Source organism: Ipomoea triloba, chromosome 13, assembly GCF_003576645.1.
Source record: "Ipomoea triloba cultivar NCNSP0323 chromosome 13, ASM357664v1".
Classification (NCBI taxonomy): Eukaryota; Viridiplantae; Streptophyta; class Magnoliopsida; order Solanales; family Convolvulaceae; genus Ipomoea; species Ipomoea triloba.
The window spans coordinates 5,623,844-5,640,149 of record NC_044928.1 but is presented as its reverse complement, the minus strand read 5'-3'; the positions used below and the strand labels follow the sequence as shown (position 1 = coordinate 5,640,149).

Sequence of the window (16,306 nt, the reverse complement as noted above, 5' to 3'; positions counted from 1 at the left end):
AAGATCACGAATTCAATTTTTGACAACGCCTCGAAAACGGTGGCTGAAATGGTCGAGCCTATCGGACAAGTCTTATCTTCCTAATACGATTTATTGTTTCGTGGGCTATTACACAGGAACGGAGTTTTCTCAATGTATATCTACAGATCCAAAAATATTCAGTTTGCTGATTTGGGAAGAGATGAAGTTAAAGTTGAGAACTAAATTATTAGTGTGGATTAAGGAAGAAGATAAAGTATTTAATCATCCATTATGAGGAGTGAGGACCTATCTTACATTATATAATGCACTTTAAAAAACACTTTTTTTGTTAAGATATTATTGTTTGTCTAAATTGCTTTTTTTTTTTTTTTATGTATTGTCCTTTTAGGCTATGGTCCAACTTATGATACTCCATATATAAAATTTAAAATTGTAAACAAGTGTAACTGTATATGAAAGTTTATGTTTGTTTGATTTAAATATATTACAAAAATCCATATACGAGACAAAAAACTCTTTAAAAAATTTTATGATTGAGGCTTGTGACTTTTTAGTTACAATCCTACACCACAACAGCTCAATTATTATATCCGGGATCAAGTCCATTTTGAAAGACCAACACTTTATATAAATTCATTTTTAGTATATAAATTGTTCATTTTGAATCAGCAAACACAAAAAATAACATATATTAAGGTCTATTTTGCAAAATAAACACCACAATACACGATTTAATTTTTCACAAATTAACTCGTAAGCATGAATTTTCATTGGTAGCCAATTTGAGGACCCATTAGTCTGTTTCTCTTGCCAAACAAGGGGGTCCTATCAATGATCCTTTATCCATCTCTTTTCAAGCAAAAAAGACTAAAAATCTCAAGAATTAAACTAAAAAATATGTACATAAAGAATCTGTCACTGTTGAAATTAGTGAAAATTCAAATACCCATGTTGATGTAACAAATACTGTTTGTGTTAAAACCAGATCAAGTCATGGAAGAAAATCCATCATTCATATATGCAGAGCTACTTCCTTACGCGAATTCCAGGAATATCTTTCAATCCCATCTTTACTGCTGTTTTCCGGAACAGCGAGGGGGGCTTCTCCAAACCAATTGACTCGCTAAATTGGTTGGCCAATGAAACGAGTGTTGTTTTGTCTCTGCCTATTTCCCTGATCGTGTTATAGTATCCGAGCCAAGCATGATACGCCGCCTCTTTCACACTGGCATCAATATTTGCCATTGACTCTTCCATCTGCAGTTATCAAATGACTACTCATTCAAAGGACAAGAGTGCATATGTATCATAGAATGTAAAGGTAACCATATTGCATTCAATTATGCTTTTCAGACATGTTCCTAGATAAAGAGACGCATAGGATTCGATCTTTGGTGTTTGAATATGACATATACGAAGGTGTATAGGAAATCTGGTTAAAGAAATAGTACAACCTAACGAGGATAATCCACATGCAGCATCCAAGTGTTTCTGGAACTGAATCTCAAGTAAAAGAAACAAATGACTATACGAGTTCATACGTTTTAATTTCAATATTTGGATTTTGGAATGACATGCAGATCAAGGCAAACCTTATGACATGGATTATCTATACCCAAGTTCTAATAGCATCCAATGGTTGTTGTACAAGTATGAAATGGTGAATAGATAGCAGGCACCATTCAATGTTAATATAGGAGAGAGATGACCATCAGAAAAGGGATTCTGTCCATGTCCAGCTTATGACAAATGGTAGCCATGGACCAGGTAGCACAAGGAAAGAATAGTTCAGGCATTAGAAATCCAGTCTATTGCAGTCTTTAACAGATGCATTAGTTTATGTTTCTCTAAATGCTACCCTTTTTCTTTAATGTATTCTTATTTATTTATTTACTTCTTGGCTGGGGGAGAGGGGGGGAGGAGTTGAGGGGACAGAGTTGATCTGTACACAAAACAATGAAACAAAATGTGGTTTGAAGTTTGAACAGATGAATGGGAATGAGAATGCAAACCTTTGCTGTAATATTAGGATCTAAATATGGCAAATCACATTTCTGAATTGGAAGGTCCTTCAGTCCATCCAAGAAATATTCTTCCCAAGGTGCAATCAATAGGATGCCTTCTCCATCTTTGCCTTCACGCCCTGTTCTTCCAAGTCGATGTATATATTGCTCCCTATCCACCGGAATCCCTACCTGATGTATCGGAATGTCAATATCACACACCCACTCAAAAACTGTTAGGTTGTGCATATAATTTCCATTGATTATAGCATTTGATCCTATTCAGTCTACATCCAAGAAACAGGTCATAATTAGCAATGTAGAGGGCAAAGTGTGTGATTCGGATGAAGAATCTTTCAGATAGCAGTTCCTAGCTGGCACTTTTTTATTGGACATATTTTAGATGAACAAGTTATTTACACTAAGAAATTACTTCAAATTAAATTTTAGGCATTAATCACAAGCTTAAAGGCCTGTCATACACTCATACCTGAATAACCAATGTGACATCTGGATAATTCATTCCTCGGGCTGAAACATCAGATGTTATGAGAATTACACGTCTCATTTCCTTGAATTCATCAGAGATTCGAGTCCGATAAAGTTGAGGTTTTCTAGAATGTATCTCTCTGACATTCATTTTCATCTCTCGATATAGAGAAAACATGAGAGATGTCATCATTGCTGTTGTACAAAAAACAATGATCTGAAAGGAAGGCAGAGAACAGTAATGATAGTAAAATAATAATACCCTGTAACAAGGAAAACTGACAAAAGATACAGGAATAAAATTTAAAGTTTGAATATAATTAAACATCTTGCCTTGTAATCAGGCACTTCTGAGATATGACCCCTCAAAAGCTGGTGCACTATTTGAAAATGTTGTTCATGTGGTGCAACAAGATAAAATTGCTTAACCTGTTCAATTAGCCAAAAATGTACGTGAGAAATTGCTTAAATATGGCCCCACAATTTAATGAAGAGAAAGAGAAAACTCGTATTATACTCATGATGGGGTGTTTGGTAGGATGGAATTGTAATTCCATTCCTACCGAACTCCATGGCATTGCAATTCCTAAGGTCCCCATAGGAATTGCAATTCCTAAGGTCCCCCTAGGAATTGCAATTCCACACTTTGTGGAATTATAATTCCATGATAAATTACCATTTTACCCTCATTATTATTATATTAATATTATACAAGGGTATTTTAGTCTTTATTCAATTCTTCCCTCTCAATTCCCAACCATTCTATTCCTTCCTACCAAACTATGTAATTTAAATTTTCACTCTATTCTTTTCCCACGGAATTACAATTCATTTCCCCCCTAATTCCCTCCTTCCAACCAAACGCCCTATCAAAGTTCGTAGTAGAAGTGATAATTTACACATTTCTCCAAAAAAATCAAATTTGTATGAAGAAAAATACTTTTTATTTGTTAAAAGAAATGAAGAAAAATACTTAAAAAGTTGAAATGCATGATCTTTCACCATTCACCATACCTTTTCATTAGTCTCCAAACCAAGCCCCACAGTATCAATATATGCATGTTCTCTTTTCAGTACAAGTTGAGATATTCGACGAACCTGCAAATCCATAATGAAGATTTAGAACCTGAAGTCCACAAGTTCTACAAGTAGCAGAAATGTCCACAGAACATCTAACCTCCTTTGGAATCGTAGCTGAAAAGAGTAAAGACTGCCGTTGTCGAGGCAAGCAATCAACAATCTTTTCCATGTCTTTCCGGAACCCAAGGTCTAGTAAGTGGTCTGCTTCATCGAGTATAAGCATCTTCAAACCCATCAATCGCGTAGAGAATCCAGACTTATTCTCAATGTGGTCCAGCAATCTACCTGGTGTTGCCACTATAATCTACAAAAGTTACAATGAAGTAGCAAGAAAATGTTAAATATCGAACTTTATAGGACTAACACTACAAAAGATGCAAACATATTCAATATTTTAAATGTCCTTTTATTGGTGTAAATATGCCGCATAATGAAAGACCTAGCTTTTGGCATTATATACATTATAGTATTATACTTTGTTTAAATATAGCCTGCGCACTATTTGACACACTATTAGTTTCCTTTCTGCATTGACCCAAGGGAACTAGATTTCACAAGGACCACCTTGTTTTTGCTTCTTCAAGAGATATAAGGCATCACAACTGTTCTTGTCAATCTAAACTCCCACCTCACCTTGGCCTCCTCCAAATTACTCTACCTCAGTCAGATCTCTTCAAGTAACTTGATATGAACCCATCCATACCCACGCTAAGTTAACAGATACTCGATAAAACCCAAAATTTTACGTATAAAGTAGGATTTATTACCTGGGATGGATCTGACTCCAAACGTTTTTGATCCACCTTGAAGCGTGTTCCTCCAACCAGTGTTTGCACCCCAATGCCATCGTGGTACTTCAACAACACATTTGTTTCTGCAGCTATCTGACTAGCAAGCTCTCGTGTAGGGCACAATATTAGCACATATATTGGCGGGACCCTTTCAACTGTCCTGCTCCTTATTGGTTTCAGAACTGTTTCAATAGCAGGAATCTATTTGTGCTTAACAAAAGCAGTGAAAGGAAAAAACTGAAAGATAATCAAACTAGAATCTATAATAGAGAATAAAAGTATACCAAAAAAGCAGCACTTTTCCCAGTGCCAGTCCTCGCTTTGACTAAAGCATCCCTTCCTATTAAATGGCAAATGAAATAAAAAGAAAATAGCATAGGCTATTCAGAACCAACAAGAAATATAAATACATTTGAGTTCAGGATTGAAGTTCTCTTTACTTTACTTTGTCAAAGTTAAACAAGAATTCCAGTTTAGTATTTTTAACCCTATACATATTTTGGAAACAGTACCAGAACACATAAATCCACAAGACTGTAATTAATAATATCAAATGAACTAGCTCCAAGTTCTCCACATTATAAATGCCAAACAAAAGAATATGCACCCTCAAGGCCTCAACCAAGTTATTTTGCTTAAGACTGCAGTTAAAGTAAAGACATACCTTCAAGGACAGCAGAAAGAGTAGCCTCTTGCACCCTAGTCATTTGCATGTATCCTGCTGCAGTAAGTGCCTTCACTGTCAATGGGGATATCTCGCATTCATCAAACCTAACAGAGTCAACCCATGTATTAAGATTTATCATAGAGTTGTGCATGCCAATTTCAATCTTAACACATCAAAAGTTTGAAACTGTGTTATTCTCAAACATACCCAATACCTTTTTAAACTAAGAATGGATTCCTCCTCTTCTTCCCCTCCACTTTTCTCTAATCTCCTTTGATTCACCTCCTTCCGGATTTCCTCCACATGCTGTGATAAATCATACTCATCTTCTACAAGCTGCAATGGTATTCGCTTTTTTATCTTCATATCATACTTCCCCAAAGCAGCACTACTCATTCTCTTAACATTAGCCACACTTCCCTCCCCAGCCTCATCATCAGACTCATCGTCGTCGTCATCAGATGAATCAGTCACATTTGATGTAAACCTCGGCCACTTTGTTCTTCTTCCTCTTGATCCCAATGCATCTTTCTTTGAATCATCCTCAGTTTTCAAACTCTTATTTCTTGGAAAATCAAACCTCTCCAACTTATTTATTCTCTTTGCATCAAAAGAATAGCATCTGGATGTCAAAAAACTATGCCAAACTGTAATATTCCCACCTTTAAAATAACCAATTCTTTGTGCAAAAATGGGAAAATGCCTTTCTCTTGACCAAGTAGGCAAATTTTCCAAACTTCCATTTTCTCCATGACCTGCAAAACTAAGTCCCCTCACAGAACTCCTGGTATCACTGGAGAAACGTCTAAAGTTTGAGAAACCACTCAAACTCCCAGAAGTTTGGCCAGAATTTGAATTTTCAGAAATTAATCTCCGCAAATTAATAGGCTCACCAACCACTCTGCGGCGCGGCTCCGGTGTAGGAGCCTGGATAGGGCCATCATCTTCATTCCACAAATCTTCAGCACCTTCCTTCATAAACCTATCAGCGAGGGCTTTGATTTGTTGTTGGGGGGTCATTGGGGCATAAGTGGGCTGATTAGGATCAGACGGTGGGTTTTGGGTGACAGCGGTGCTAGCTTGTTGGGGAGGTGGGGAGAGTTTAGCCCGAATTTGAGATCGGATTCGGGCTTGGTAAAGCTGCTTCTCATGCTCAAGGAGTCTTCTTTCCTTGTCCCGTGCTTTCTTCTCGTGGAGGCGTTTCCATTGCCACTTGTTGAGCCCACCGGGAAACGTTCGCGGACCACCTCCCATGGCACGGACGAAGGTTAGGCAGTGGTCCACACAACGGAAGTCTCTGCAACCTCTCAGTCGAATAGGCGTAGAGAAATGCATCCTCCCTGGGAAATTTTTGGAGAAGTGAAGCTGCTGCTACACCACAAATCACAGCAATGCAAAGGGTTTAGGGTTTAAGGAAACAGCTATGCCAGGTCTGATATATATAGTATTATACTATAAAAAAAAAATTTTAAAATACTAACTATGTTGATTGTTAATTGTTATCCACCACTTTACACTTCACTTAGTATTTTTTTTAAGTCGTGGATACAGAATCCATCACAAACAGTCGGACAATAAAATATACAAATTGTCAAAAATCCTATCTATAATAAAGCAAAATCCTTTGGTGAAATTTTCCCGCCCAAGATATGGCCAAAAACGCTGTCGTGTAGAATAGATAATCAAAAGTTGTTTCCAGCAGAAAAGAAAAAATAGTTATTAAATTCATATTAAATGCTGTTTACATTAAGTTGCGGATTCTAAGGAGGCTTAGTTTTCATATTAAATGCTGTTTACATTAAGTTTCAAATTCTGAGGAGGCTTAGCCTTCATAATAAATGTTGTTTACATTAAGTTACAGATTCTGAGGAGGCTTAGCCGAAATAATTCACGGCTAACTAAACAGTACCATATTCATTTCCCAAACAAAAAATCCATGGATAATCCAACCTGCAATAATAATAGTACAACCTTATATCATAACCGTTGCAACCTTCCATTACAAATTAGATTTAATTTGAATCTAATTGAACACAACATTTATGAAACATTATGATGGTTTTCATACTTCCAAGACATATGCTGATCTTTTCGTTATTCAATAACAGACTTTAATAACTTCAAAATCTATATAAACATTCCTTGCCAGATTACATAATCCATTCTGCATCACCCGTGAATCACCTTTGTATAGAAAAAATTAGTTCTCTACACTAAGAGCAGGCAATATTTTTTTTTATAATGCCTGATCAATGATGATGAGGTAAATTTGTCATTTTTTTTAATCTTTCATTTTAGCTGTTTGAAGTTATATGTATTTTTATTTATCTAGAAGAAAAAAATTCTGTTTCAAACATGGTATATTAGACCCGCAACTAATTCTTATGTAAAATGTTGTTTTGCCAACTACAGAACCCCCAGCTATTATAAAATGTATATGTGCTGTTTTGTAATTACAGGACAGTTGAATGAAAATGTACGTGAGTTTGAAAAAAAAAATCAATTTATTAAGTTACAATGGTTTTAAGTTGCAATAATTACATCCTCAACCCTTTCAGGTTGACCAGTATTCGCTGAGGACTTTTTCCAACTGCATCAATTGTGTTGGCTGTAGGTTCTATACTGCTTCAAAAGCTGTAAGTTATAAACTTTATTGTTTTATATCTTCAAGTTTACAATTTTTTATATCTCTTTTAATTGCAAATTTTTCTTTCTATTTTGTAGCACAAGTATAAAAATTAAGGATGAATGTCTAAAAGATTTTACTTTCCTAATTAACATTATTAAGATGTATGCTTCATAGATTGAATAAACTAACACTTAATTATTCTAAGAAAACACTACAAACTACAAATTTACCAAATATATGAAATAATATACCTCCGTGCAACATGATTTTTGGGGAAAAAATTATAATTTAGGGGTGATGGATATGCACCTGGAAAATGTGATCTAAGTATCATTTATATCATTACTTACTGAGAGGTAACCACAACTGCTCTTACCAAAATATTTATGCGATATATGACAAATGTTACAACTTTCTATATTCATTATTTATTTGTGTATTACTTGATTGCACCACATATTAGCCATAACTTTCAGCAGCATGCAATACACTAACAAAGAAAGCTAGATATCTGGATGGATCATCTTATATGTTTCTTAGATGAAGTTACAAAGACAGGCCGATAATTAATGGAAAGAGCAAGGATAGTGCCCCATTACAAATAGTTTAAATTTCTTGTAACAAGCTTATCACTTTGCAACACTATTAAGTTATAAACATTTAAGACGAAGTGGAGAAACCCCCTTTTGCATTGATAATTTACTAAAATTTAAACAACCAATACATGTATGCATTGATAATTTACTAAAATTTAAACAACCAATACATGTATTAAACAAAATAGCAATATAAATGTATAATTATTAATATGTTTACAATAAATATTTATCAAACAATATGTTTAAAAATATTTAACAAAATCTTTAATAAATATTTTTAACAAAGAGACTCGATATATTTAGCAAACAGTATGTTTAATAAATCAACATACTTAGCATTTTTTTTAGCAGTTTAACATTATTAGTATGTTTATTTACGAAACAGTTTTGCACTTAGCAGTATGAATTAGTATATGTTTATTGAACATTAGTGGACATTTGTTTTTAAAGTTTAAAATTTTCATAGCAAGCAATAATATAAACAGGCAACACTAATACAAAATCACACAAAAGTCACAATCCAACCAGGACAATTTTTAGTTTTAAAAAATTAAGAAATTAAAAAATTAAAGAAAGCACTCACGGCGTCGTGTCGGAGGCTCGGATCTGGTGGCGATGGAGCAACTCAGGCCAGGCAGCCAACGACGAGCTGTTGAGCAGACTGCACCAGCCAACACCGAAGTCGACGGCGATTGGATCTAGCGATCGCTTACCAACACCGAAGTCGACGGCGATTGGATCTAGCGATCGCTTACCACACACAACTGGGGTTTCGTCAATCCAGATCTACGGATCTGTCCTCTGTTTTTGCGTCGACGGGGTCACCGTTGTCCGGCGAGAACAGAGAAGATAGTTCTCTAATCTCTAGAAGTCGAAGAATGAACAGAGAAGATAGTTCTCTAATCTCTAGAAGTCGAAGAATGAGAGATTCGGACTTCACTCTAATCTCTAGAAGTCGAAGAATGAGAGATTCGGACTTCACCCTTTAGAGAACAGAGGAACATATAACTCAGATGGACTTCACCCTTTAGAGAACAGAGGAACATATAACTCAGATTCTCAGATGTCAGAACTCCGTGAGGGGTGGTTGCGGTCTGGCGGTGAGAGAGAGAGACAGTGAGGGGCGGTTGAGGTCTGGCGGTGAGAGAGAAAGAGCGCGAGAGAGACACTGAGGGTTGAGGGGTGGTGGCGGTCTGCCGGTGGCCGGTGGGCGTCTCACATCTGGGATTCTCTCTCTCTTCCTCCGCGATTCTCTCTCTCTCCACTCCGCATCTCTCTCTCTCCGCGTTTCTCCCTCTCTGTATGTTGGCTGCGGATGGAAGGAGTTGTTTGGAGCTAGGTTTGGCAGTGAAAAATTGATTATGAACATATAATATGGGTAATGTTTTCAAAAAAAACATATAGTATGGTTTATGGGTTTGGGCCATGTGTGGCCCAATTCGGCCAGACATGGGCCTAATTTTAAAAAACAAATGTTTTTGGGCCTATTTTGGAACATACATACACCAATTATAATCCAAAAAAAGCTATGTACATATACATCAAAATATTCCGCAAACAAAATAATTACTCATTTCAATAAATAAATTTCCAAAAATCACATAAATTAAATGTTTACAATTAGTAAATTAAAATTTAATCACATAAATTAAATGTTTACAATTAGTAAATTAAAATTTCAATAAATATATTAAATTCCATATTTAACAATGTTTTAATTTCAACCAAAAATAACTTCACAAATTAACAAACTTTCAACAATATATTAAATTCATCAATTATCATAATTTCAAAAACTATTATATTTTCACTGAATACTATAATATATACATACATCAAAATATTCCGCGAACAAAATAGTTACTCATTTCAATAACTAAATTTCCAAGTCACATAAATTAAATGCTTATAATTAATAAATTAAAATTCCAATAAATATATTCAATTCCCTAATTAACAGTATTTTAATTTCAGCAAATATAACTTCACCAATTAACAAACTTTCAAGTTTCAATAATATATTAAATTCATCAATCATCATAATTTAAAAAATATTATATTTTCGCTGAATACTATAATTTCAATATTTATTATAAGTTATTACACTAAATATGCACAAGTTTATTTATATAACATATACATACATCCAAATACTACGCAAACACAATAATTACTCATCTCGATAACTAAAGTTACAAAATCACATGAACTAAATGTTTACTCTTATTAAAATATATGTTAAGCTATTATAATTTATTTTATACTTATGCTTAATATTTTCATCAAAATATTCCACAAACAAAACAATTACTCATTTCAATAAATAAATTTCCAAAAATCACATAAATTTAATATTTACAATTACTAAATTAAAATTCCAAAAAAATATATTAAATTCCTTAATTAACATTATTTTAATTTCAATAAATATAACTCCACCAATTAACAAAACTTCAATAATGTACTCAATTCACCAATTATCATAATTTCAAAAAATTAGTATATTTTCACCAAATACTATAATTTCAATATTTATCATAAGTTACACTAAATATGCACAAGTTTATTTATATAATATACACATATACAAATATACTAACTCACACATCCAAATACTACACAAACACAATAATTACTAATCTCGATAACTAAATTTACAAAATCACATAAATTAAATGTATACGCTTATTAAAATACGGAGTATATATTAAGCAATTATATTATTTTATACTTATGCTTAATATTTTCATCAAAATATTCCTCAAACAAAACAATTACTCATTTCAATAACTAAATTTCCAAAAATCACATAAATTAAATATTTACAATTACTAAATTAAAATTCCAAAAAATATATTACATTCCTGAATTAACATTATTTTAATTTCAATAAATATAACTTCACCAATTAACAAAACTTCAATAATATACTAAATTCACCAATTATCATCATTTAAAAAAATTATTATATTTTCACCGAATACTATAATTTCAATATTTATCATAAGTTACACTAAATATGCACAAGTTTATTTATATAATATACACATATACAAATATACTAAGTTACACATCCAAACACTACGCAAACACAATAATTAATCATTTCGATAACTAAAATTTCAAAAATAACATAAATTAAATAATTACAGTTACTAAAATATTATTAATCCATTATAAATTATTTTATATTTATGCTTAATATTTTATTGTTCTCCAATTTTCAGGTTTTAAGACAACTATTTGGTTTTAAAAAAAAAAATATAAGGTATGTTTTATTTTGTTCATAATGCTTATATGTGTTTTTATTGCTTTTTATGTGTGCTTTTAGTAATTGTTACCGAGTATATGATTTTTTTAAAATCCTATCTTTCGTGCGTAGTGCACTAGCAATGAGCGATATTAGTGGTACAAGTGGTATAAAGCCTGTTGATAAAGGTCAACAATGTACAAATGTTCAAAAGAGATGCTGTGAGAATATGTCTAAGTACGAATGTAGAAACCTACGTCGTAGGTTAGCTGCTAATGCTTTGGCGCTTGAGAAAGGAGAGAAGACTTCTCAAGCCAAATCACATTTTAGTGCTCCAATTATATCAGGTTTAATATAATATTTCTATGTTTTGCTTGGTTAATCAAATTATAAGTCATCATCAATTAAATTTTGACTCTATCTTTTTTTCTTCTTTTTTTTTTTCCCTTTGGAATGATGGATGGATATGTGAATGTACATTGACATAATTTACATTGTTATCAATTGTGAAAAATTCGTGATTGGGGGTAGATGATTTTGAAAATCATCCTTTTAAATTGTCTGCTGTTAGTGATTGCACTTTCTGTGGTGCAAAACGATTCCAGTACGAACCACCGGGCTTTTGTTGTCGTAGTGGTGAAATCAAGCTGGTTTCCAATGCAATGCCTTGTGTATTGAAAAATTTATTCACCAGTTGTGATGAGGCTTCAAAGAATTTTATGAACTGTGTTAGAACTTATAATAACACATTTGCATTTACGTCTCTTGGAATACACAATCATGACAAAGATTTGTGCAGACGTAACAAAGGAATATATACGTTCAGAGTTCAGGGACAAATGTACCATCTAATAGATGATCTTATACCCCATGGTCATTCACCCCGTAATTTGCAACTCTATTTCTTTGACACTGATGCAGAAGTAGATAATAGAGTTGAGTACACTAATCGACTTGATAGAAGCATAGTTAGTGATCTTGTTGAACTTATGTCCCAAAATCCATATGCTCAATTTTTTAGAAGTCTCAAGGATGTCAAATTTGGGGATAACTTTGTTATAAGTTTGAACTCAACTACATCATTAGATCAAAGAGTTTATAATTTGCCTACAGCTTCACAAGTTGCTGCAATATGGCTAGAGAATGATTCAGACAAAGTCCCAAATAATAGAAGCATTAAGGTGTATGCATGTAGTGGGCGTTCCCATAATGTTCAATACTATTATGGTTGTTATGACCCATTACAACATCCTCTTTTGTTTCCACTTGGTGAAACTGGTTGGCATGAAGGAATTGATAGGAATGTTGCCCTTACATATAATAAAGTAAGGAAACGTCAATCATGCATTATTGACCCTAGTCTCATCTGTGGAAGAACTAATTGCGACTGAAGAATCAATTATTAGTGAGGGAAAAAAGAAAAGGTGTGTTTCTTGTAGGGAATATTATGCATACAAGTTTCAAGTGCGTTCAAATGATCAGTGTTTGTTATTACATACTGGAAGACTTTTACAACAATTTATTGTTGACATTTATATCAAAATTGAAAATCAAAGACTTGATTATTATAGGACACAACAAGATCAATCTAGAATTGAAACATATCAAGGATTAGTATATAGTGTTGGTGTTGGAGCAAGTACTGGTTATGATGTCGGTCGTAGAATCATATTGCCAGTGTCTTTTATTGGTGGACCACGTGATATGAGGAGGAGATACATGGATGCTATGTCACTTGTTCAACGATTTGGAAAACCCGACCTTTTTTTAACAATGACATGCAATCCAAATTGGCCTGAGATTAAAGAGTTGTTATACTATAATGATGAGGCACATAATAGACCTGATCTTCTTGCAAGAGTTTTTCGAGCACGGGTTGAAGTAATGAAAGATGACATTTTGAAAAAACAAATTTTTGGTGAAGTTGCAGCCTATACATATGTGATTGAGTTTCAAAAGAGAGGCCTTCCTCATGCTCATTTTTTATTGATTCTACGCGGGAAACATAAAATTACTTCACCAGATCAGAGTGATAAGATTGTGAGTGCTGAAATACCAGATAAAAATGTTGATCCTTATTTGCATAGTTTAGTTGCAAGGCATATGATTCATGGTCCATGTGGGGTGTAGAGGATGTAATAAAGTGCAAAAGATAGATCAAGTATTCGTACTTAGGGGAAGTCATTTATGCGAATTGTATCAATCTGGGGTCTGAATGCATGTAAAATTTCGGGGTAACAATGTTATCCGTTATATTAGTGGTCTGATCTTCAGCTTCTTCTGTGTGTATTATTAGCTTAATAGAATCTGAGTTTCTTGCTCGAGACATGGCAACATACAACTGTCCATGAGAAATACTGTTCTTTTAAGTATATTCCAACAAAATCAAAGTTTGACCTTGGGCTTTATTTATTGTCATTGCAAAACAAAGTTTTATAGGAAACTGATGTCTCTTGAAAGGAATTGGACAATTCTCATCCTTTGAAATCTGTAACGGTATCCGCAGTATAAACACATGATTGCCTTTATGTTCCCCTGTTGCAATGTACAGCTGATAACAAAATCTCTTAACTCATCACAAATCAATCTTGTACCATTGCACAATCCTTCAGATGGATTCAAATTTCTCAACAATATTATTGGGCATTTTTTCTTGAGTATTAGAGTATGTGGAGGCATGCCAGATGGTGAAAGAGTATGTAAATAGTCTTCACAATGTAGATATTTTGTTGAATCAAGGGGCTCATCATAACTCACATAACACTTGCTTACACCAGGAAATTTATCTATTAATGTCGAATTTATATCATCAACAAATTCATTCTTTGAAGTTAGAAGCGCTCTAGTCATCAACGAATATGGGATCATTGATAAAGTTGTTCATGTCTGGGTAGACTGCTTTAAACAAAACATCGATTGAAGATTTTTGTTGACATTGGAGGAGAAACGAACTTGGAATTTTAATCTTGTTACCAAACAGAGTCGGCTCAATCCCATTTCCAATGCGCATCAAATAAGCGGAAAATCCTGGGTCTAATTTGGCACGCATGTTTCTTCCAATCTTAAATGTTGGATTTTTGGCCATATTGATAGTGATTTTACCAAACTTGCTTCAATCATGTCTTCTCTTTTCCCACCCCTAATAACTGGCAACGTTTGACGAAAGTCACCTCCAAAAACTACAACTTTTCCTCCAAAAGTGTCTTCTGAATTCATTAGATCTCTAAGAGTTACCTCAAGGCTCTCTACACATTTACGATTGGCCATGGAAGCTTCATCCCACAATATCAACTTGCTATGCCTTAGTAATTCAGCTTCTGCACTTTGTTTACTAATATTACACACATATCTATTATCCCATCAATAGGAATCTTAAACCTAGAATGAGCCGTTCTACCACCAGGTAGAATTGAAGCGGCAATACCTGAACTCGCTGTAGCTAGTGCAATAAATCCCTGTGACCGAACCTTTGCCAATAAACATCTATAAAGAAATGTTTTTCCTGTTCCACCAGGGCCATCAAGAAAAAATACTCCACCACAATCTGAATGTACAGCAACCATAATTTTATCAAAAGCCAATCGTTGCATGTCATTTAGTTTGTCAATACAATGCAAGTCATATTCATTGATTCCTAGGTTTCTTTCTACCTCAACTTCTTTATATTGTCTTTGGGAATCAGAAAGATAAACATCAGGGTCAGGTAATTTAAATTCGGTGATTTTTCTACCATTTTTTTGTAGCAAGTGCTTCACAAGTTGAAGTGCTTTGAGTTCAGCTTCAAACTTAGTATACTTAGTTGAGTTCATAAAATCTTGACAAAAGAATTCCTTATATTTATTCCAAAACCTTACTGGATTAGGTAAATCACAAAAGATTAGTAGAGTAGCAAATAACTGTCGCAAACTTGTTGGCATTTGACACAAAATAGCTTCTTCAATACAACTCTCTATGCTACAATCACTGGATAGCAGTCCCAATTTTCAGCAGCCTCTCTAAAGGTCTCCATTGTATGTCCTTTAATTATCTTCAAACTACAAAAAGAAGTAGGAGCTCTGACATTCATTAGTAATAATCTTAAATAATAACGTTCACCTTCTGACGGCATAACTGATACAACTCTTCCAATGACCTCTCTTTGTTTCCTTTGATGCCAACGCTTATCATTCAATGACCAAACAAAGAATTCTGGAAACTCAAGATATAATAAGTTAAGTTGTTTTGCAAGTTGATCTACTCTGTTCATATAGAAAAATTGAGTTAGCATTGTGCGAGAACGATAATTTTGTTCTCCATTCTTTTTCATCAACGATGCTAACCAACTTCTCGTGTTTATTGAATTTGATATACTGATAGTTTGGTAAATGAACTTGCAAATGCACAACAGAAGGTTTCATTTCAGCAAGATTAAAGCTAAAAATCCTCCATGCTGCCTCAGGAGGTGATACCCATCTTGCATTCTGAAATTCTTTAATTTCATCATATTCCTCAACAACATTATTTCCACACAACGAATGCTAACTCTATCATGTCCTTTATAATATATTATTTAAACACATTTAATTCCTGCACATATTTCAACATTAACATGGCAATCAAACTTCTCCAATAAATATTTGTTATAAGGAACAACCCATCGATTATCCAACACATGTCCCCTAACAAAACAGTTTTAAAGTATCCTCCTACGATAAATAGGGTAGGAATCATCACCCAAAACTGTTTCATTAGAAAACGATTTAGGGTATTTACTTTTACAAGCACCTGTTTTCCCTCTCTTTTTTTGGACCATGCAAGAAAATGTAGGATTTAAAGA

General features: G+C 33.8%; 1 protein-coding gene and 1 long non-coding RNA gene across 4 annotated transcripts in view; one reads left to right on the top strand and one right to left on the bottom strand.

Moving 5' to 3' along the window:
- Positions 1–717: 717 nt before the first annotated feature.
- The window catches only part of LOC116001023 (probable DEAD-box ATP-dependent RNA helicase 48), a 20,866-nt gene continuing 5,277 nt past the window's right edge, over positions 718–16,306 (bottom strand). The window contains exons 1-11 of one of the 3 annotated variants that reach the window (XM_031240925.1): positions 8,824–8,959; positions 5,227–6,383; positions 5,010–5,116; positions 4,630–4,685; positions 4,322–4,546; positions 3,652–3,858; positions 3,489–3,572; positions 2,808–2,903; positions 2,476–2,691; positions 1,995–2,177; positions 718–1,239 (exon numbers count right to left, since the gene is read on the bottom strand). In XM_031240925.1, coding sequence (XP_031096785.1) covers positions 1,009–1,239; positions 1,995–2,177; positions 2,476–2,691; positions 2,808–2,903; positions 3,489–3,572; positions 3,652–3,858; positions 4,322–4,546; positions 4,630–4,685; positions 5,010–5,116; positions 5,227–6,347 — 2,526 coding nt within the window. In that variant the 5' untranslated portion in view covers positions 6,348–6,383; positions 8,824–8,959 and the 3' untranslated portion in view covers positions 718–1,008. Of the gene's footprint in view, positions 1,240–1,994; positions 2,178–2,475; positions 2,692–2,807; positions 2,904–3,488; positions 3,573–3,651; positions 3,859–4,321; positions 4,547–4,629; positions 4,686–5,009; positions 5,117–5,226; positions 6,384–8,823; positions 8,960–16,306 lie in introns of those variants that run through there. The other 2 variants (XM_031240924.1, XM_031240926.1) reach the window with 2 other exon arrangements.
- LOC116001025 overlaps positions 7,571–16,306 on the top strand; it is an 11,871-nt gene continuing 3,135 nt past the window's right edge. The window contains exons 1-2 of the long non-coding RNA XR_004094212.1: positions 7,571–7,648; positions 11,468–11,508. This is a non-coding gene — a long non-coding RNA (uncharacterized LOC116001025). The remainder of the gene's footprint in view (positions 7,649–11,467; positions 11,509–16,306) is intronic.